The sequence below is a fragment of the Corticium candelabrum genome, chromosome 1 (assembly GCF_963422355.1).
Source record: "Corticium candelabrum chromosome 1, ooCorCand1.1, whole genome shotgun sequence".
NCBI classification, from domain to species: Eukaryota; Metazoa; Porifera; class Homoscleromorpha; order Homosclerophorida; family Plakinidae; genus Corticium; species Corticium candelabrum.
Genome location: NC_085085.1, coordinates 8,375,342 through 8,399,198, shown reverse-complemented (window position 1 = coordinate 8,399,198; position 23,857 = coordinate 8,375,342). Strand labels below are relative to the sequence as shown.

At 41.2% G+C, this 23,857-nt stretch overlaps 1 protein-coding gene across 3 annotated transcripts in view; it reads left to right on the top strand.

The window, feature by feature from the left end:
* The first annotated feature begins 5,723 nt into the window (after nt 1-5,723).
* The window catches only part of LOC134187687 (leucine-rich repeat-containing protein 9-like), a 56,898-nt gene continuing 38,764 nt past the window's right edge, over nt 5,724-23,857 (top strand). For 2 of the 3 annotated variants that reach the window (XR_009971146.1, XM_062655842.1), the window contains exons 1-12: nt 5,724-5,803; nt 5,866-6,087; nt 12,425-12,565; nt 18,348-18,411; nt 19,707-19,777; nt 20,107-20,289; nt 20,743-20,898; nt 21,073-21,124; nt 21,180-21,261; nt 21,317-21,448; nt 21,505-21,559; nt 23,042-23,166. Coding sequence is in view for 2 of the 3 variants with exons in the window: in XM_062655842.1 (XP_062511826.1) it covers nt 5,759-5,803; nt 5,866-6,087; nt 12,425-12,565; nt 18,348-18,411; nt 19,707-19,777; nt 20,107-20,289; nt 20,743-20,898; nt 21,073-21,124; nt 21,180-21,261; nt 21,317-21,448; nt 21,505-21,559; nt 23,042-23,166 (1,328 nt within the window). In the remaining variant the exon portion in view is untranslated. Of the gene's footprint in view, nt 5,804-5,865; nt 6,088-12,424; nt 12,566-18,347; nt 18,412-19,706; nt 19,778-20,106; nt 20,290-20,742; nt 20,899-21,072; nt 21,125-21,179; nt 21,262-21,316; nt 21,449-21,504; nt 21,560-23,041; nt 23,167-23,857 lie in introns of those variants that run through there. The other variant, XM_062655852.1, reaches the window with a different exon arrangement.

The window sequence follows — 23,857 nt, the reverse complement described above, 5'->3', positions numbered from 1 at the left end:
ATTGGACGACCTCGTCACCGATATGTGTCCTCCCATTCCGGATAAGCTAAGCAGAAAGTATTATAGAAAGTTTAAAGTTGACTTTCCAGGACCTTGTTTGGATGTGGCACCACCACCCGTTGTGCGTGAGACTTTAATATAAGTTTTATATAAACCCATATATACCAGTCATGACCGTGTCACCATACGAGGAGTTGCGACTCGTGGTCTGGAGGCCTGCCGCTTGGGTGATGGAAGACTTTCTTCGGTCGTGGCAGATGGATGTTGGTGGTTGCAGTAATCTAGAGATGGGAAGTATTTACAGATACACCATAAACTCGCCAAAGAGTTGTCCGAATTGAACGCATTGTATTTCAAACTTACAGTCAAACTACAACTGCGAAAGGAAGACGATATGATTCATCTGTCGCTATGTCACAGACGGATGATCGTCTTGGATGTTCCCGATATTGAGGAGACTCTACATACTATTTTCCCTCAACTCCAACACAATCTTTTGAAATGGATTCGTAGAGGATGGGTCGTCGATGGTATCAAGTATCTTTGGCTTGATATCGGTTAGACTATATCTGAGTGTCCATAGGCTAGAGTGCGGATCCCATAATCACAAATATACCGTTTGGTATCTAGAGGAGACAGTGACATCTTGTTCTGATGCAATCCGTAGATGTGATGACCCACGCTTCTATTCTCGTTGTGTTATGTTCTGACTGTTTAGAGCTCGATCGATAGTCCACAGAGTGATCTTTATTATTGTATAATGTCGACGGTTAGAGAATTAGCTGATGACGAAATGATTGAATACCATGCCGCAAAAATGTTTCACCCAGACTGGAGCCAGTGTCTTTGCCATTGCACAGACCACACTGGAAACTTGACATCTTTTACCGATGTTAGTTGGAAGACCTTCCAAACAGTAGCGGAGACACAACAAGATGACGTCTGGCGCCTTCTTAGCAGACACTGGGAGTCTGGTCCCAAAGGGTACTACCGTCGTGATTGCTATAAGAAGTATACCCGACCTAGAAAAGCCAAGAAAGTAAATAAGTAACATTTCATCTGGAATAATGGCTCCACCTGACGTCGCGAACGACCTCTTGCAAGCGTACCAAATAGGGAGCACACATGCCAAGAAGTTTGTTCATGAACGCTTGTGTACTGGCAGTGTTGGATTTTTTGACAAGCTGCAAAAGTTGAAGCTGAAAACTTTCTCATCGATGGCCAAGACAGTCACAGTCAGAGCTAATTCTCGTGATGTAGCAATAAAGGCCGACAGGAGCTTCTTTTCACGAATGTTGGCAGTTTCGACGAGTAGGAATCTTGACTTGCGGATGGTCCTTCGTTTTCCTTAAGTCCACTGCCATTGAGTTTGGCTTCACCGCAAGGTAATTTGAATAAAACAACCAAGTCTTCTTTACTGCCTCTCTTGGAAAGCTATAGCTCCCCGGTAGAAAACATTAGCAGAGCAGCACTGCTAGTCGACGCAATGGCTACCATTCAATCACTTACTAGGTCTACAGGCACTTTTCGAGATCTTGCTTTTCAAATTCTTCGCTCAGTATTAGGCACTCGTGACCACGATCAGCTTTCTCGTGTTGACTTTGTTATAGATCGCTATCCATCTGTATCCATCAAAGACGCAGAGCGCAGCAAGCGTGCCTCTACCGGCGTTATTGTTTCCCATATTATTACTGCGTCTCAGCGATGTCCAAAGCAGTGGAAGAAGTAACTCAGCTCTGGAAACAACAAGATGCTCTGTTGGACTTTTTAGTAAACGAGTGGACTTCTTCTTGCTACAGTAGGATGCTCAAAACATCAATTCTTACGTTTGTTCCGGAACCGGTTGTGTCCGCTTGACATCTACCGACGGTGAACAGGTATCGCGGTCAGAGGTTCTTGAGCTAACGTGCTCTCATGAGGAGGCAGACACAAGACTCTTCCTACACGCTGCTCACGCTACACAATCTAGAGAATCAACTACCATCATCAAATCTCCAGCCACTGACGTTGCTGTCATTGGCATACATGCAGCCTCTTTGGATGTTTTTCGTCATGTTCAGTTACTGTGGCTAACGGGTAAGGACTGGCGGCGTTTCGTGCATTTGTCGAGGCTAGCCCACGCGCTTGGAACAGATCTAGAAATATGCAACTCTCTCCAGGATATCATGCATTCACTGGTTGCGATACTACGAGTGCATTCTATGGTAAAGGCAAAAAGCGGTCTTTTGAAATTCTAATAAAAGATCGTACAATTCAGGCAGGCATGGCAGGACTAGGAGTAGCCCCTGAATGCTCGTTAGACACTCAAAAAAGTTACGAATTGTTTGTTTGTCGATTGTATGGACAACAGAACTGCACATCTATTAATGAAGCAAGGTACAAAATCTTTTGTGCTAAGGCTCCTGCGTGCCAGAACCTCCCCCAACAGCCGATGCCCTGTCACTGCACGTCAAAAAGACCAACTACCAAGCCTACATTTGGAAACATGCTCTCCAAGCCTTTCCTGCCGTCGGAAGTTGTAATGGACACGGTTGGATTGTGTATGGACAGGAAAAATAGAAATCAAGTGGATGAGCTTGCCCCCAGCACCAGATGCAATTCTAGAAGTACTTAACTGCAGCTGCAAAACTGGTTGCAACAGCAATCGCTGCGGTTGTTTTAAAAATGAACTGAAGTGTACAGAAATCTGTCGATGCGAGAATTGCAGTAACTGTGACGGGGGAGAGGACGACACCAATGCTGTAGATATTCATAATGCTCTTATTGATGATGATGACGACGGCGACGACGACGACGATGATGATAGTGATAGTGATGATACTGCTGAGAATTAGGTTAAGATAGCAGCGTATCGTCAGACGGGGGCTTGACAGCGTAAATATCACAGCGACATATAGCTGCCGATTTTGAGAGTTCTAAGTAAGAAATGTGGTATTGCTATATTAGAAATGCAATATTGAGTTGACTTTGGTGTAGAAAATAATTTACTTAGTTCCCAAACGTCTTTTGAATGCTACTACGTACGGTGCAAATAGGAACCCAACGTTGATCGCCTGAAGTCAGAGAACTGTGGCGGATGCAGGATTTTGAAAAGGCGGTTTCCTATATTTAACTAGAATTTTAAAAACTTTTTCTCTGAAAAAAGAAATGGATGTAGGGTTGTCTACAAAGTAACAGAAACAAGATCTATAGATAATATGAACCAAAGCCAGACATCACTAGTGAATTCTTCCAACCCCCAAAATGTAAAATGTAGGGAATGTGGGGGTTGGAAGGATTCACTAATGATGTCTGGCTTTGGTTCATATTATCTATAGATCTTGTTTCTGTTACTTTTTAGACAATCCCTACATCCATTTCTTTTTTCAAAAAAAAGTTTTTAAAATTCTAGTTTGGTAAGTTTTTAGGAGCGCAAAAGCGCAACATCGCTAGGGTGTACATGTCTTCATTAGGATCTGTAAGACTTTTATAGGCATGTCTAAGATTTAGCGCGTTTTTGTTAGCGTTAGTTAAACCTGTTTATATGTAACAGCTTTCGTTAGACATGATTCAGAGGCAGTTTACTCAAGTGGTTTCCAGGTCTACGGGGTATACGTACGGTACCATGGTATCCTAGCGCACGTTGCACGAATATAGATCCTAATTTTTAGTGCCTTTGCATTGTTCTTTCTTCCGTGCGTGTATAATTGAATATGCAACGACAGTTGGAATAGAAAGTGGCTTAGTAGTCAAAGTCAAAGATCATCACATACGGGATATGCGTTGCAAATGTTGGGTTCCCGTATAAATTACTATGTATGGGATTCACATGTATAACGGAACGTGATGGGAGTCAGCGTCCTAACTGGATGATTTGCAATGCCAAGTTGAGCAATTCTAGTCTTGAGTGACATGAGAGTGGCACTTGCCAAGGTGAAGCGGCGCATTTCTGAACTGGTCTCTGAAAGGCAACAGCAGAAGTCACACTGATTTGCAGTAAATATTGATTATTATGTTTTTGTTTTTGTGTGAAAATCATGTTTTAATGGTTTTGTTCTTTGAACACTGATGTTGATGCACGGTTCATTTTGTGCACCAGTAAAATATATACCTATGACTATGTTTTGAATTTTATTTTTCCAATTAAGAAGGGTTCGGTGAATGCGCATATGAAACTGGTGGGGGTCAGTACCTCCAACAAGGTTAAGAACCACTGCTTTAGAGTAAATATTAGAACTGCAATGTAGACTAGTGTATAGAAGAAGCGGGGGGTTTCCACGGAAACCACGGAAACCTCTCTGGATCCGCCGCTGGAGAACGTTCTGGAGGTGTACACGTGTACATGGTTACGGAAATGTCACATGTACCCAATCATGCGGTAAGGTACACTCACGTGGTTACGTACGTGTATCTGACGTGAATTCGTGATCACATCTACATTCTCCACCCTTTGCTATTGCTATGTAGACTACGTGCAAGATTCCTAATTAAAGAACTCCACCGTTTTCCTTTTGTGTTGTCATTTCTATCCATAAAACTATCTGATGGTAATAGAAGAAGGTAAGATTGATGATATGTTCGTCTCGGGCGCCAAGTGGGGGTGCGCGCCCTCGACGAGAGAAGATATCGGATAGACGAGATATATACATACGTTAGACTCTCGGATGGGAGATAGGGGGTGGACCAATCAAATAGATGGGGGAAAAGTTTGACCACTCGGATAAATATGGAAGAAAGCTGGTCCAAAACCGGAAGTGGTCCAGAACCGGTACAGTACTCGTACGTAAATTAATTTTTAGTACATTCGTGCGTTACCGAATTTATTGATAGTTGTTTTGGTTAATAAGGCAAATGGAAATTTAATTGTTAAGTGTTACAATAACTAGGAAAACGGAAATATGCATTGATTAGATAGTTACCTACAGTAGAACTAGCTAACAGATATTGAACGTCAAGTCGGCATGTCTGTTTAGCAAAGTGTGACTAGATGACTCTAGACTATGTATTTCAAGAATTTCCCAGAAAAGACTCGATCAACTAACTCGGTGGTCTAGCGACGTAGCTACACCTAGACAACTCAGTGGTTTTACTGCAATAACACATGTGTCGATCAACTTGCCGAGCGTAGCGAGGCGGATCGCACAACAGAAAGGGGCGTGGTCCTATATGTGAGCTCTCGATATACCTATATCTAGATATATATACATCTGTACACACGAACCTCAAATTTCTCCTCTCCACGACCACGTTTTGCTAAAGACCTACTTCAAAAAAATCGTTTTCGTGTCCGACTACAGATCAGTGTAGGAACGATTCGTGCAAGTGAGCAAACGGCGAATAAAAAGCCTCGTAAAGTTTCGGCGCCCCATTATTTTGTATTGTAGCTAGGGACTGTGTGTACTTGACAACCAAGAAACACCTTTACTAGCTGAATACCACCTACAGTCAACTATTCACACGTCCCGTAACGATCAATCCTTTACTACACTGTGCTGCATCTAACACTGCTGATGTTTGCCGATATCAATTTCTATGTCAGTAACTAGAACGCGGCGTTCAGTAGACGGTTAGAAAACTCCGTTGGACGCGTTACTCACCAACGCGAGGCGCCTGCGGATACCGTACAACTAGTATGATATAAAAAATTACAGTTGTTACTATTATGGGTACAGTCATGTGTCAAATTGCTGTTTACGCATGCGCAACACTGTTAACAACCGTTACCATGTCAACTCACTGTTACTCATGCGCAAGAATTCGAGTGTTCAGCGCGATTAAAATGGGAGATGTCCGCAAGAGTAACGAAGAAATTCTGTGCGATTTGGTAAAACTTATTCAATCTAATTTCGGTGTAGCTTTTTACTGCGACGCCTCACATTTGTACAGTGCGTTTCTAATGGCTTATGCTACGATAAGCTAACAACAACGTACGCTGCAGATAGGAATGTGTTGGAGATGTTTTTCTCTGGTTATCCTCGCATGGTGGGATTGAACTTGTTTCCTCGTCTGGAGACACTCGTCTTGATTGGTCAGGCGATTGATGTCATCGTTGGTTTGGAGACTTGTGTTTGTTTGCGGGAGTTGTGGATATGCGAATGCAATTTGAAGGTATACGGCAATGTGCATGTGTGAAGAGGGCCAATGTGAGTTTGAGAATGAGAACCACAGTTTGTCTGCTAGCCTTGTTTGCGTGTGTTCTGGTCCTAATTTGTCTGTCTCTGCCCTACTTGGCTATACGTCTGCCTTCCCGTCTTTCGGTTTGTTTGTCTGTTCCTCTTATATTTTTGTCTGTTTGTCGGTTTTTTTGTCCAATACATATTTGTTCTGAATTGTAACTAGACATGCTGACTAATCTGACGGTATATATAACTAAAGCTTGTACCCACTGGGGTATTGTAACTAATTAGTGTGGGACTGTCACTTGCATACACCTGCCTTTTGATCATGCTGCTGGCGATTGTTAAGTTAGGTGAATTATGTAAGTAGTTGGCATTTTATGGAGCTTGTGTTGGCATTGGTTGGATGTTTAAAGAGGGCAGACAGCTATTTGAATTCATATAATATGGAGCATCAGTTCTAAAGTCCATTCAAAGAATGGAGAGCCCGTGGGAAATGTGGTTAATAGATAAGACAATTAGAACTCAAAAATATTGCTATCATCCTGTATTGTAATACTAACAATCGTTTAACGAGCGATTAGAGCAATGGTTGCTACCCAGCCCTCGCTGCCTACTATCTACTTTAGTACGTCGCGTCCTCGTCGCCCATGTGGCTGCTTCAGACGTTCCTGAAAGTTCAACATCATCACGGTCAGCTGACCTACAACTGCTGTCTGATCATTCATCTGGTAGTGAATTTCCTGCTACTCAACAACAAAAGAGAAAGAGACAACCACAAACAGCTTTCAGAAGCTCAAACAAAGGTATGATAGCAAGCGTGAAAGAGTTCTTTGAATGTGAGAAGATCACAGGAGCGCCGATTCTCTTTGGCTACGTAATCAAGCGAACTGCAGAAGCTCTGCAAGTGTCACCTGCGTCTGTGAAGCGAGTTGGAAGTGAAATGAGATCACAAGGGTTTGTCAGCAGGCCAGCAAAGCTGGGTAGAAAATCAGGGTCAGGAGCAGCACAGCAAGAAACGGATAACTTTTTAGAAGGCGTTATTCGTTGTAGAATACACAGATTCTACACCAGCGGTGAACTGCCTACCATGGAGAAACTTCTGTTGGCCTTGCAAGAAGACGTTGAGTATCCATTTGGGAGGACAACGTTGTATGCCACTGTCAGGCGGATGGGGTTTTGCTACAAGCGACGAAACAAAAAGGTTTCATTGTATGAGCAGCATAGAATAATTGCAGCGAGACACGATTACCTGAGAAAAATACAAACTTTCCGTTCCGACAATAGAATGATAGTCTACCTGGATGAAACCTGGTTGAACGCCCATCATATCCATGAACGTTGCTGGCTAGACTATGATGGCAGAGGAGGTATCCGAGTGCCATCAGGAAAAGGTGGTAGGCTCATCATTCTCCACGCTGGCAGTGAGCACGGCTGGATTCTCAACGCAGCTCTCATTTTCAGGGGTAAGAAGGGAAGCGGGGATTATCACGATGAAATGAATACCAAGCATTTTATGGAATGGTACCAAAAACAGCTGTTGCCTCACTGTCCGCCCAAGTCAGTCATTGTCCTTGACAACGCCAAGTACCACAATGGTGTTGTTGAGAAAGTGCCCGACAAGAGCAGTACGAAAAAGGATATAATGGCGTACCTGGACAAGCACAGTATTACCTACGATAAGCAATGCCTGAAATCTGAGTTGTTCATGCTACTAAAGGCAACCAACCCACAAACGAAATACCTCACTGACGTTCTCTCCAATGATGCAGGTCATGATGTCCTCAGACTTCCGGTGGGCCATTGTGAACTGAATCCTATAGAACTGGTATGGGCGCAAGTCAAAGGATACGCTGCAGACCACAACAAGGATTTTACAATGAGAGCCATCGAACAACTGGCCAGAGAAGGCGTTGAAAACGTGACGGCGACCAAATGGAAAAAGTGTGTCGACCACATTATCCAGAAAGTGGAAAACCACTACAGAACAGACGGCGTGGTAGAACAAGCAGTAGAAAGTCTAGTTATAGAAGTAGGTGCAGAGGACTCTTCAGACAGTGAAGAGATCCTGCTAGGAGACGACGAGAATGATAACAATGATTAGTACAATTAGTGTCGTGGGTGTCATTTACTGGCAGTATTCTTTATCGGTAATGCATGGGAGGAGTCTCTTTCAGGAAATATGCTGTATCTACGAACACAGGATCTATAGAGTTAATTTGTCCAGAGATCTGACTCCACCTAGTCACGTGCTTTTGAATGATATGTGTAGCAACGGTGTAGGGGGCGTACTTACCAAGATACGGGAATTTTCCCACGGGCTCTCCATTCTTTGAACGGACTTTAAAATTGTGTGTGTGTGTGCACGCGGTGCGCGCGTGCATATGCATGCATATGTGGGCATACACAAACAATCGACAAATGGATGAGTGCTATTTGAAGATAGTTCCCCTGTCTTGACAGAGCCTTTGTGCACTACTTGGAGTGTCTGGGCTGGCACTGAGTATTTGCTGGAGAGGCGTTTAGGAAGCATTGAATGTTGCTCAGATTTAAGACTTGGCACCAAGGCCCACACCTACTAGTACCTGTTTAGCATAGGAGTGTCTTACTTTTTGCCAAGACAGCAGTATTGTCCATTTCTAGTCAATGACCAGATATTCATTTGTGCTGCTGAGCCAAGAGAGGCAAGTGTGAGTGGCTTTTTAGCCTCAAACTTTTAGACCAGAGAGCACGCAAAGCATGTGACTCTAGTCTGGACCAGAATGGTACTAAAATGATTTCGAAAATAGCCTTTGAAACCGATTAGCGTCTTACAACTGGAATGTCAGTTGTAAATTGTCATTGGTTTAGCAGTAATTGGTATGCTAAGTGAACTAACGCTGATTATGTGTGAAATCCTCCTGGGTGGCTAAGTGGATGCCAGAGCTTTGAATAGAAACTCTGGTGCATGCACACGTCTTAGTTGTAGTTTTAGCTCCAGTTCTTTAATCTTTTCAAGCTTGAGGTGATAGGACATGCACAGCAGTGTCGCTAGACCATCACCTTTGACAAGTGGTTGAGCGGTAGTCTCACTTAGTTGAGCGGTTACACTAGCTAGTGTTCTGTCGCAGAATCAAAGAGTCGTTGTTTCATGCCTTCTACCAAGATAACGCCGCAGACACTGGCAGACATCTAGTCTTTGTTCGTGAGATCTCATGGCATTTACCAATGATATGATTGTGCAATACAATAACACGGTATTTTTCCATCTCATTATTGAACTAGGGAAAACAACCCTTAGTCTTGAACTTCCAGACCAGAGAGCACGCGAACTCTAGTCTGGACCAAAATGATACTAAAACGATTTCGGAAGTACTTATAAAAAAGCAATGCTAAATTGTAGTCCAACAGTGTAGGATCGTTTGACCTAGTTCAATAATGAGATGGAAAGATACCGTGATTTTGCATTATGCAAACATATCATTTGTAAATGCCATGAGATCTCACAAATGAAAAAGAGACCTTTGCCGTGTTTGCTGCGATATATCTTGGTGGATGGCATGAAACGACAACTCTTTGATTCTGCTGCAGAACGCTAGCTAGTCTAACTGCTCGACTAGTGAGACTACCGCTCGAACAGCTGTCAAAGGTGATGATGGTCTAGCGACGCTGCTATGCATGACCTGTCACCACACGCTTGAAAGATCGCAGAACTGAAGCTGCAACTAAAACTAAGACGTGTACTTACACCAAAGTCTTTATTCACGGCTCTTGCATGCACTTAGCTGCCAGGAGGATTTCACGCACGTAAACAGCGTTAGTGCACTTAGCATAACCAATTACTGCTAAACCAATCAGAATTTACAACCGACATTCTGGTTCTAAGACGCTGATTGGCTTAGAAGGCTATTTCTGAAATCATTTTAGTACCATTCTGGTCCAGACTAGAGTTTGCGTGCTTCGTGTGCTTTCTGGTCGGGAAGTTTGAGGCTAAACGACCCTAGGCTGTTAGACTACCATTTAGCATAGCTTTTGATAAGTACTTCTGAAATCATTTTGGTATCATTTTGGTCCAGACTAACGTTGCACGCTTTGCACGCTCTCTGGTCTGGAAGTTTCAGGCTAGTGGCTTTTGCCTAAGGGGATGATGCTGTGCTCACTACAGACTGAAAGGTACACTCTATCGTTTAGCGCTACGCCCATGCAAACTTGATTGCATAGCTATGCAATCAAGATGGAAGGTTGGTCTGAACTACAGACAAAGCTGGATATGAGAGCGCTAGATATTAGCAGCAAATAGCCTGAAAACAGAGTGCATATATTGGTCACGTGAGGAACATTTCGTCAACACACGCTAATGCTAGGAACCTCGCTACCATCAAAATGCTAGAAAGACACTCGCGAGACGTTGAGAAAATGTGCTCATGGGTTATGAAATGGGCATGGATGCCAATGCAAGACTGAAGGGACCAACTGCACTGCATTTGTGCGCTTGCACTTATCACGTGACCTCCTTATTGCTTACCATGTGATCATTGTATGCGCTCTGTTTTCACGCTGATATGTAGCGCTCACATGTTCAAACCTGGTTTTGTCCAAAATGTAACCTATTCGGTGCCTTCGACCTGAGGAAAGATGACGAGTTGTTTTGCGTGCGACCCTAACTCTGCTTCAACAACAAGATTGCAAAATTGCTCCCATATGTTTTCCTTATTTGTAACAGTGAGTACACTCTGATAGCCAGCTTTGCCTGTAGTTCAGCCCAACCTTCCAACTTGATTGCGTATAGTATGCAATCAAGTTTACGGGGGCGTAGCGCTAAACGACAGGGTGTACCTTTAAACTTGCAACCTGAAGGCCTTGGAAGTTTCTCCTCAAGTACAACTCCTTAAAAATTAAGCTACAGACACCACACACATGCCCATGCACCTGTACACACACTAAACTAACTAAACAAAAAACTAAACTAACTAAACGTTAGGAGCTGCTAGATATTGGTCACGTCCCAGCTAACAGCTGGCTCCTGTGCGCTACTCAGGAGAACTCTGGCCTGCGCTAGCAATCTCTGGAGCCGGGCCAAGTACTCACATGAGCACCGGCTTGTGAAGCCAACTGAGGTGTGAGCACCCGAAGTCTCACCTGGACCCCAGTGGCTGATGTCCGTCACATCCGATGGCCGCTTAGTCTCCCAGTCAAAGTCCAGATACTCATTTATACTCCTGAGTTGAGAGAGGCAATTGTGTGTGAGATTCTTGCCCAAGGAAATTATGCCATAGCTCGCCATCACTGTGACTTGAACTTGCAACCCTGCAAGATCTCGGATGTACACATTCTATTGGACGACTCTCTAACCAACTGAGCTATAGCACCACACTGTACACATACACACAAACACAAACACAAACACACAAACACACACAAACAAACAAATGAACACAAACATAAACACAAACACAAACACCACATGTACATGCAGACATGTAAATGCTACACACTAACTTGCTCAGACAATTTCTGGTACTTACTTCTACATGTAACACTGTATTGAAGCACAAAGTTGCATAGTATAGTTTATAAGGATGGCACGTGCCTCTCTGACTTTTTCTCTGGAGCATAGAGTCAGGTAGTTTTGTTAGTTTGCAAGAGACTCGTGCATGTTATATTTGACTTCTGGTTACTCAAATTGGACTCCAAATCTTTTACATATTTGGTGACGTTCAAGTACCTATCTACTGTATATAAGATGAAATATTGGCGGGGAATTTATTTTGGTGGATTGGCGGATTTCTCAGCGAGTGCCACTATAAAATTTGCCATTAATTTGGCCACTGGGATATGTTGACGTCATCACCCATGGTGGATCAGGCATCTAATGGCGATTTGGCAGTATGTCACGAGGATGAGGCCACAAGGTGAAGTCCACAAGATGGCATCTCCTGCTTGCTATCTATTGTGCCTATAAGTCAAGCGCTGCAGGGAGGTTAAACATGAGAAGAAGGGTGTGAAGCTATCGTTGGTGACCAGTATGCTATGGAAATGTGATGGCCATGCACAAATACATATATGCTGTCAATCGCGGACTTCTCCATGACGCGGGTACAAAACTAGTCGATGAGTAATATCGTACGTCTAGCATTATCTAACAACAATGTCCAACCGCCAAAATAAATTCCTGCCAATGTTTCATCTTACATGGTTATAATGTGGATCAAAGTCAGATCCAGTGTACAGTTTAAATTGTGTTTGTAACTGACGACTCAACATATACACTTGATGCACAACAGTATTTATGAAATGTAGTGTGGCAGTTGTAATTGCTTACAGGCGTTTTATCTTCTTGTTGTTGGCAGGTGATTGGTGGCTTGGAACATTGTTCTTCATTAGAGCAACTTCATTTGTATTCAAATTGCATTACACAAATAGAGAACGTAGCTCACCTGGTGAAACTGCAGAAATTATGGCTGAATGACAATCGTATCACAGCAATAGAGGTTTGTGCGAAGACTTATGAGTTACTAATGGTGGATATTAGACTATTATTAGTTGATATTGATGTTGATTGGTGTAGTGCCAAAGTTAGTGTATAGCCTTGGCAGTGGTGGATCTAGATGGCGGCATGCAAAGTGCATATCCTTTTTGCTCAAGTCATTGCCACATATCTCCAGCTCATACTAATTATTGCACAGCTTTTGGTCAGTGTTTAAAACTATCACAGCCAAAGCAATGTCTTAAAGATCGTGAAAACATTAACAGATGTGTGGAGGAAAGCTGGTAGCATACATTATCTGACTTAGCAAAATGGAAGTTGGCGTGATGTTTACATAGCTGTCAAGTATGATCTGTGGCAACAACAATGGTATGAGGACATGACAGTGACAATTGGGTTTGTTAGCTAAGTCATTAAAGTATTTGCCTGGTCACCTATTTTGCACTCTTCCTGTGCTAAATTTCTGGATCCGCCACTGTTTTGTGGTGCATTTGTTTACCAAGTGACATGCTTTGCTGTTTACATTAGAAATTTATATACTATAGTAAGTGTAAAACCTAACGTGGAATTATTTAGGTTGCAGTGTTTGGTAGCATGAAGTTCAGGAAGTCAGTGAGTGTGCTCACACATAGGGTCAGTTTCGATTAACTTTGGATTACCCAGTGGTTTGAATGTAAGTTCACTAAATCCAAGTTAACTATGCTGAGACCGGGGTTAACTGAGGGTTAAGATAACCCTGGCTTGGAGGAAGTGGCGTTACACTGTAGAGGGAAGTTATGCCATATGTGTGATCAGTGCATGTTGTTTGAGTTTGATTTCACTTGGTATCTTGCGTTCTTGTAGTAAATCAGCACTGCCTGTGCTTTGATTTCTACATCAAACTCTAAGAATTATGGTTAGTGCTGTGTGCCATTGAGTCTATTTTTGATAGGTAACGTTCATTATATCCATGGAATCCCAGACCATTATAATGTAAGGTTTGGTGAACGTCATACCACTTCTGCATACAGTATGTGTGTACGATATACACTTGTACTACACTGTAATGTACCTGTGTGCTTTGTAATAGAGTTACATACATTACATATGCATTCTTTTACGCACTGGCACATAATTATAGTCAAGAAGGCTTGAGAATTTGAGTGTTTATACGGAGAGTTTCTTGCTAAAGTGCTTACCCTTGGAGCCCCAAGACATGATATGCACTGGGTAAAAGTGTCCGGTCTAGGGAGGTGTCCAGATCTTGGAGGTCTGGATTAGGGAGGTTTGAGTGTACTTTAACACAGTTGGTTTACTTTCTACTCATTGATAGTAGATTAGTAATTCTTTGGTCAACTCTTCAGAAATTTGGATTTGTCATGTGGCCACCAGGTTCAGATTGGTTGGTCATTCATGCAGCTGTCAAAATGCTTTTAATTAAAGTAAATGATGTTCAATCCCATTATAAATATTGCAGAGAGACATTTAGTGAGCGATGTAGGACACACATTTGTTACGCACTATAGTCTACGGGACAAGTCTGAAAAGCCTCAGAAATTGAGTTACATTGTAACTTTCTTCCAACAAGCTGAGACTCAGATAAGCTTTACTTAACTGACGTGCCGACAATCACGAACATGGTTGTTGGCCTTCGGTCAAGTGTGGAGAAAACCCTTAGCAAGACCATCTTTCTGCCTGGCTGTCGCAATGTGTTGCTATGGTAACCACTCAGCTTTAGGCTGGTATATCGCGTAATTGACAGGTTTCTACAGAAAACACTGTAAAACATTCTGCGAAGCATTCCTCGATTGAGTACAACCTGTTTATGTACGTGTAATAAGTACACTAGCGCGTGTTAAATTCGTCAGTTTTGTGTAATTTCTTCTGGAACAGAGCAGGCCGGGTTTTCTGCAAGTGCTTCTCTTGCCAGCAAAGTGCCATAACTTGTCTTTAACTGTAAAAAAGTGTCTGTCATATTTTGGAGTACGAGAGCAGTGACTTGACGCACACCAAGAACAAAAATGAATCAATTGCTGGGATATCAGAATCCAGTACCTATCAACTTGTGTTTCAACAGCTGGCAACTGAAAAGTTCAACAGTAATTTAAGTCTGCTGTAGCAATAAGAATGACGGATCTGGTATGTGCATTAATAGTAGATTAGGTTCCCCAACTATCATATACCGTATTTCCGTACATTTAGCTGCATGCCGGTATAAGCGGGGATTACCAGAAACTTGCTTGTCGGACTTTGGTAACGATACCGGTATGCCGGTATAGCACAAGAGAGTGCCGGTAATGGCGAGGGAGCAACTACATATACGTTGTAATTCTACTGTACACGCACTGTAATTCGATTCGTTGAATGCAGCTTTCCCGGAGCCCAGCTAGAAAAGAGAAAAGTCGAGCAGCCAGAAGATATCAAGATGGATCTTTGCAGTGTGGCAGAGCTAGAAGGTCATATATTTTATTTTATAGTTTTTTATTTTATGCAGTGCATATATTTTTAAAAACTAACCCAAAACCAACCCAAACCCCCCACTCTACAAAAAGTCTAGAATACACACACACACACACACACACACACACACACACACACACACACACACACACACACACCCACACACACACACCCACACACACACACACACACACACACACACACACACACACACACACAATCAAAAAAGTTAGCGGTACTACACAAGTACAACGAGCTGGTGGAAACAAAATGAAAGTTGCCAGGGAATGTGGAGTGTCTTGTTATTGCATACAGGATTAGGTCTGAACAAGCAGAAGAATACACAGGACTGACAGATAAGGAAGAGAGGAAGACAATGAAGAAGAGGAGGATGAAAACAGAGAAAATCAAACATTATAGGGTTGATTATATATTACATCTAGATGGAAAAGTATATACGTCTTCGTGTTTATTTATGTTAGTTCAATCAATATCTAAGAATGGATGTAACATAGATCTATGGGTCCAGTCTATAGGGAGGGTGGTCAAATCGTCTCTCTCTCTCCGGCATGCCAGTATACCTTGGGTTATACCGGCACCCTGGTAATTCCCGGCTTAAACCGGCATGTAGCTAAATGTGCGGAAATACGGTATTACATCCGAAATTAAATTTCAGCAATTATTTTAGAGGAAAATTTTTTGCTAAGAGATCAGTCCTTATATACATAGAAACTATATTTGCATATGTTTGCATAACTGTGTCTGAGGTGTGGTTAGAGTTGTTGGCTGCTTTGATGTTAACACAATAGATACATCTCGTGTAACCCTGACATTGACATCATAATCAAGTCTTCAAACACCAATGTTGCCTTTCCATAATGCAGATTGTGTTCTGTACTTCCTAATCTAAAAGTTTGCTGCAAGGTTGTAGTATGGTCACTGATAACAGCTTACATCTGGCGTAGACGTCCTTGTTGTTGAGTGCTGAAAGTAGTTGTACAGAGCATTCACTGTGGCTTGATACTCCTTAAAATATTGTACAGTGTCAGTAGCTTGTCCAGAGGCAAGGGCCAGACGATGTGCTATGCAATGAATTTGGAGAACATGTGGACAGCTTGCTTTCAAAATAGCACCCACTCCTCTGTGCCTGCCTGTCATGACAGCAGCACCATCTGTTCCCAAATCGGTGATACTTTGCAAAGAAATGTTTCTTTCCCAGCACTTGCAACAGCCTGTTGTCGATGGCAGGAGCAGATGCAGTTCCTACAAAGTCTACATTGGCAAGAAAATACTCTTCAACTTTGCCAGTAACTAAGTCTACAGACTTTGCGTAGACAAGTAGTTCTGGATAATGGTTCTATCAGTGGTTCATCACCCAAAATACTAATTACAGACAATGCATGAACTTGGCCAATACCCTAACCTCAACTACTTCCTTTAGTGCCATCTGGAAGTCTTCAATTGAATGACTTGACTCATAATTCAGCTGCATTCCTGTCCGTGTTGGGTCCTCACAGCTAGATGACGGATGTCAGGATCTCCCATGAAAGTCAAAAGGTGGATAAGAGATGGAAATTTCATACTGGCCACTTCCTCATATGCCAACCAATATACACATTTTAAAGCCTTGTTTACTGCTGCTTCCTTGAAAGTGAGGGAATTCTGTACTGCAGTAGCATAAGCCTTCCTTTGCTCTCTGTCAGGGACTGATCTCATATCTTTGCAGAAGGCAGGATTGATGTGTCTGGTCAATGCACTCTTCTGCAGATCCTTGCAACCTCTTGTGAAATTATTGTCCATGTTGCTGTCCAAGCAAAAACGGCACGTCATTTCTTCTATACACTCATCGTATATACAAGCCATGACTTGAATTTTGGATCAGTCAGCCAAGATATAGTAAACTTCTTAGATCACTTAGCAGCGGGCTCACAAATATTAACAGTCTCTGTTTAACTCACATGCCCTGACATTGATGCGACGGTGCGGCTTTATTTGTTCCTTGATCCACACAAACAGATTGCAAAGACCTGTTCCCACCACCAGACTCTTTCGAGTCATCTTGCTTTGTTGTCCCGTCTTGGTCCTGATCAAATGAAAGTAGACTCATGTCTCAGAAAGGTGCTAGCAGTGACCTGTTTGCGATGCACGCTGTTACGCAGCTTGACGACCTTGATCAAATATGGAAACGAAAGTGACACTGGTTTCGCGTCTTTCCATGGCATGCACTAGTTTTGCATAGTCAGACATTTTCCACCATGTCATACTGCCCGGAAGTACTGTATGACGTGGCAGAAGGGTCTGGCTACGCGAGACTAATCGTTGTGGTAATATCTCTCCACTTAGTGGTGGAATAACCAGTTCAATCTCAACATTGTGGTAAACATCAGTAACATGACATCAAATGGGTTTCCTAGTTCATTATGTTTTATTGTGGGAATTCCACCAGTTGGACAATGACAGTGAATGGTCTATAGTCAATGGTTTACCACAAGTACATTGATCAGTCATATGAAGAGGGCGCCATCTAGCGAAGGCAAAGAGCATCATGAAACTCTGATTTTTGTAATGAGAATTGGTATTCATCCAAGGAAAGAACTGTATACCAAGTAGAGGCACCTGTTTCTCTAGCCAGTTCCAGTACATGCTTTAGATCTGACTTGATTTCAGATTCAACTTGCTCAGCATTTGCCTTATGTGTATGGTGTTTCTTTGTTTGTATAGTGAGAAATATGGTATTTTACAGTAAAACCAATTACGTACATACTACGGCAAAATTGAAAGTCAGGGCATCACCTTGAACTGCTATTGTCTAGAAATATGGTATATTGACAATAAACCAATTACGTACATATTACAGCAATAAAAACCAGAGAGTTGACATAATCGATAGTTCTAGACAGTTAGTGTAGTGTTCTAAGGATGAAGGCAGCTCTCTGCACAGATGAAGAGTACATTATGAGTAGTAACTAATGAATGAAGTGGTGTTTGAATAGATCATACTGCAGTGCATTTCAACAAACTGCACTATAACATTTCATAACATAAAATGCTAAACACGTGGAGTGCGCACGAGGAGGAGGACTGGGTACGAGTCTTGTCATTATGATTTACGGGAAAACGAAGAGTCAGATCAACAAAACGACGATGCCAGATGAAGGCAATTTTGACTCTGGTGTACTCAATTTTTATTTGAATGAGCCTATGCACCAGTATTGTGAATTTGTAATAGACACACAGTTTCTGCAGGTACAGTTGCATTGACAGCTGTAATTAATCAATTTCCGTAGGTTAATTAAGACTGATTATATTGCTGTGGTTAGTAACTAGTATCTGTGTGGTTTTCTTAGGGTCTTGATGACTTGACAAAGCTTTGGGACTTAAATTTGGCTCAAAATAGAATCAAAGTGATTGGTAAGAAACAAAGCACATAGAACACGTTTATAACCTGTATATTTTAGTGGACAGACATAACGTGGTGTGAGTAGAGTGGTTGAGCATGCATGAACTTTGTCAGCATTCTTCTAATTAAAATTTGATGAAATCTGGTTTAGTGTCTGGAAGCAGGACACTCATGGAGAAGTCTGATGCTATTGGTTTGACTTTCTAGCACTTTTAGGCTGGAGAGATGTTTCAGAGGCTATTAAGAGTTACAAGTTAAGAGACATGATGAAAATACAAATGATTGTATAGAAATTCTGTAGATCAGGCAAACAACGTGCACTTGAGACTTTTGAGGTCTCATTTGGTTTGATATGAAAAAGCTACCTTTAAAGTTAATTATTTTGCACAGGCAAGTTGTAATGCACCCATTACTCTTGTGCTGTTTGTGAGAAATCACAAGATGCTAACAAGTGTGAAGACATTTTGCTGTCACATAAAGTAACAATAATAATTTATGTAGTCTTTTGGCATTTAGTTTTATTTAATTAATACTTCTACTTGAATGTGTATCTCATCTGACATATTATTGCTAGATACTTTGTTACTTGCCTAATTAAGTACAATAAGTAACTTAAATTTTTATTTTGATATTTGCTGGTGTGGTCAGCAGCCTAGGCTGTGCTTCCGCTAGCTCCACATTAAACAAATTTTAGTTTAGCTTAATTAGGCAAGTTTATAAACTAAACCTGTTCCAGAAGGCAACTTTTCCACTAGAGACTTGTGCATCTGGGATATACAGGTCTGGACAAATTTGTTTGTAATGGAGCAGTATTCCTGGAACGATGCTTGCTGCGATACATTGGACTGTACAGTCAGAGCAACAGTTGTTGTCACTGAAACTCTATTCTCAGCATTATTTACGTAGGTACATGCAGTAGCTGCTGATTTCTCTCTAGTTATTTGATGACACTTCCATGTTTAGAGGCGATTCGATACCAACAAAATAATAGTAGATAATATCAGAACAGCTGTGTCAGTGACCATCTTCAAGCATGCAAACAGGTCAATCCTTAAACCAGTTTAGCTTAAACCACTTGTTGTTAATCGGTTTAAGCGCTAGTGGAAACACAGCCCTAGTTATTGAATGACTTAATGTAACATTAGCATGGGCTTTAATATGGAACTTGTAGAGATGGCACTGACACTTGTAGAACAGAACTGTTGTATAAGCTGCAATGACATTATATGGTTAAGTTTGGATAAATAAATATGAATGAAGGCATTAGAACTAGATGGTTGAGAATAATAATTGTAATTTTTTGTAGGCAAATCATTGTCATCTTGTAGCAGTATTGAAATTTTGAACTTGTCTGGTAATCCAATCTCATCATTTAAGGTAATTTGTATTAGAGTTTGTAGATTAATTGTTAATACGAATGTCAGTCTTTCTGTATTCTTGTGACTTTCTGCATAGCACATTTACACCATCTGGTGAACTGTACAGGTTATAAGTCAACTTTTGCTTAGACAGATCAGGAGATGCTCAATCACTGTTTGGAATATACATTTTATAATGATTTGACACTGACAACCATCTAGGTAGAAGTAAGCAAACACCTGAAATATTACCTACCCATAGGACCTGTTCCACACCATTAGTTTTCTGACTTAATTAATGAAAACTGATGTGCCGAATGTTATGATTTTGGTATCTGATTGCTTTAGGATTTAACAAATTTGGCAGATTTACCTAATCTCAGCAGCCTCAGTCTTCAAGATCCATTGTTTGGTCCTGCTCCGGTCTGTCTTCAATGCAACTATGCTACACATGTTCTCTATCACTTGCCTCAACTCACTCATTTAGACACTTTCAGTGTCACATCACAAGCTCTCCGAGAACTAGTGGAGGTATGTAAACCAGTCATTTTTTGTTTTTAACATGCAGAGTGTGAAATCAGATAGAGACAAAGAGTTGAATGTTAGTAATTTAGCCAGCATGCGTTGTTCATTAGTGGCCGGTACATTCAGTAGTGCATATTATTTTATGCATTTGTTAACTAATGTTTGGTTTTTATTGTCGGATGTTTGGTTTCATTCCGAAGTAGTTTTTGTATTTATTTACTGTCTTTCTCTCCTCTTGTGCGTGCATATGCTCATGCACACACACACACACACACACACACACACACACACACACACACACACACACACACACAGTGACGTTATATTATTGCATTTATTTAATGAACAATTATTTTTCTGGACAACAAGAATATCAATGTTTTTAGCTATAGAGCAAATGTAACAAGGACAGCATTGTAGAATGAATTATTTATTTATGTACTTGTGTAATGTATGTAGATGACAGTTGTGAGGAAGAAGGTATACTATGGCATTCAACAACGTGTTCTTCAACATCAATTGAATGACAAGTTTTCAAAGAGAGCAAAAGAGGTGAAAGGCATTGAGACCAGATTGGAGTCAAGACTGAGAAGATTACTTTGTGAAGTAAAGCAGGTCCTGCTGATAGCCTGTTTTGATTGTGGTGTGTGTTTGTGTGTGTGTGTGTGTGTGTGTGTGTGTGTGTGTGTGTGTGTGTGTGTGTGTGTGTGTGTGTGTGTGTGTGTGTGTGTGTGTGTGTGTGTGTGTGTGTGTGTGTGATGTGTGCACTTGAACTAGTGTTTTCCTTAGATTCAACTGGAATTGAATGATGAGTCAAGTTTGCTGACAGAAAATGAAGAGGGTAAAGTGGGTCTATGTCGTGATGTGGAATTTGTAGTCATCATCGTATGCTTTAGACATTTGTAAGAATGACAGATTTATTGCCAAGCAGTCTGCACTTATGCAAAGGATCAATGAACTTGAAGGAAAACTACAACTGTTTGTGTTTGTTTTTCATGTACTGAAGCTTTGCTTAATTTACTCTAATGTGCAGGTTACGGGCTTGGTATGATACTGTGAAGGACTGTTTAATTTCTGAAGCTGAAATGAGAAAGCAAATGTTGTTGCTAGAACTACAAACAGGAGGCAATGTTTCTTATGAAGTGGGAAAACCAGGAGATGTTTGGTAGGTTTTGTTATGTTAGATTATGTTAAATTGGTGAATTTTGTGGTTGGTGTTAGGTACTCTTCTTGTTGTGATTTGATTCAGAATGGATTTCGTGCTGCTGATTATGAGGTATGCTGTTATGTACTGATTTTGTTATTAGATTTGGTCTCTCTCTCTCTCTCTCTCTCTCTCTCTCTCTCTTGTCATTTTTCCTTGTAAAATATTGGTAAACACAACAGCAATGACGTTTAGAGGAATCTACAGTCAGCATATACTAAATATAAACAGAACACTATAGATGTGTAGTTATTACAATCTAGCTAATATATAACCCTTATACTCAGTGAAAATCAACATTAAATTGGGTTGTATCTGCACCAAAATATATTACAGAAATGGAACTAATTGAACCCTTTTGCTGCTAGACACGACCAGCTATTGAGTTCACTGTTCCAATAGAATAGATGAATTGGCTTGCTGAATTAATTAAGACAAACTGGGATTTTTTGTTTCCAATGTATTGTTTTTAGTGATAAATGAGAATAGTTTGAAAATTCCTCCAACAATTCTTCTGTCTTCTTTCCTCAATAGCCATACTCCTAAAGCTATTGGACGAAATAGGTATTCTAGATTTTGTGACTTAGACAAATACTGTCTATGTTGTTTTCTCTTTTTTCTGCTGTGAGGAGTCATTGCTAGAACTAATGGATTGTTTTGCCAATGGGTGAGCAATGTCTAAAAATAGCTTGCAATATTTGTAATTATAATGGCATTGTTGGGACATTTGTTGTCTTCAAATTGTGCTGTTAGTTCCTTAATTTTGACAATAAAAACCAAGAGATCTCGTCATGTCATAGAAACAATTCAAAACACTGTCATGGCAATAAATGGGACATTCACCCCACTTGCAAGTTAGTGCATGATATCCCTCAATACGCCTATTCTCTTGAATGTTGCTGGACGGAAATAAATCACACGAAAAGGAAGTCAGTCTGTAGACAGTCTGAAAGTAGCCCGACGGTTTCCACTGTTCTTAGAGCGACGGAAACAACAGAAAGACCTTTTCCGGGAACATGATTATGTCAGTAAGGCTCACGAGATCTGATGGCATGCAAAATGCTTCACTTAGCAGACAAAATTCTTGAAACGGCCCTGTCAGTTTTTATTTTTTTTAAACGTTCTGAACGTACATCTGTTGAGTTTGCTCTGAGATGGCTCCCAGATACCCAACTTGGCTAGTATATATTTCCCATTAGCAGAGCAAAGGCGGAGCCAGCAGCTAGCGCATATCTCTGGAATGCTCCTTTAAGACAAATTCAGCAAGACTGCAGTTGAGTAAGCATGTTGTTTAGAAAGGAGGATTCGTACCAGTAAATTTAGTTGTTGATAATATTGCATATAGAAACAAGGGAGCAATAAGTAGCATTGCGTAAATGTTGATGCAACTGTACTGTTTAAGACCTAACAGAGGGTGATGCTTGAAGACAATAGAACACCATTCTAGTTCCTTGTGGTAGCTTGTGCAACTTTGGTATCTTGTTTAGAATTCCTTGTGTGGTGGTAGATGTATCATTTGTTTATTTTTAGTCACAATTTATTATTGTTGTGTAGACAGGTTGTTTCAGTGGAGTTCGTGTAACAAATGTTTTCAAAGTACAGAATCGCATCCTTAGAATGGAATTTAATTCACAACTGGAAGCTGCACTGGAAAGAGAAGACATTGTATCATACACAAAGTGAGTGGAACAACATAGTTTAGCTTAATCACATTCTTTAGGAGACAAAGGTATTTCTAACATACTAGGTTCACTAATTGATATGTTTAACTTTAGTTTACTGTGTGGAGCACAGTCCAGATTGATGTGCATTCTTTTGCCTTGGGTAGAAAGCGCGTATTGCGTGCAGGCTGCTGGCCACGCCTAGAATAAACTGGCTTCCTCGAGAGATGTACATGTCTACTATGTTGAGCCAGTCAGATAATGTCTATCCAAAAGCCAACAAAGTATAGGTTTAGGTTACCATTGTAATCTTTGGTTGTATTATGACCACGTTGTGCGTCTCAGTTGTAGCCTATCCAAGGAGAGTGCATGTGACGTCTGGGTGTAGAAATAAGTGCACAAGAGAAAGACGGGGTTTACGAGGATGTGAATGCAAAGCTGCTGCTGTTGCTGGTATGCAGTTTGTGACTGCATGATTAAGTTTTCAGGAATTGAAGAGCTGTGGTCAATCTAAACTAGACGTGCGAGTATCATTTCAGGGCTTCACTTCTAGTCTGGTGACAGAGATTGTGGTGGAGAACAGGAAATGCTCCATCTAGAGAACGGTCTTCTACAGATGCAGAAGTAATGACAAGCAACAACACAGCGTCCACAATGTCATGCAGCTAGTAGCAAATGCAATGGCAGTCAGCAGTCAATGTGGTGACAC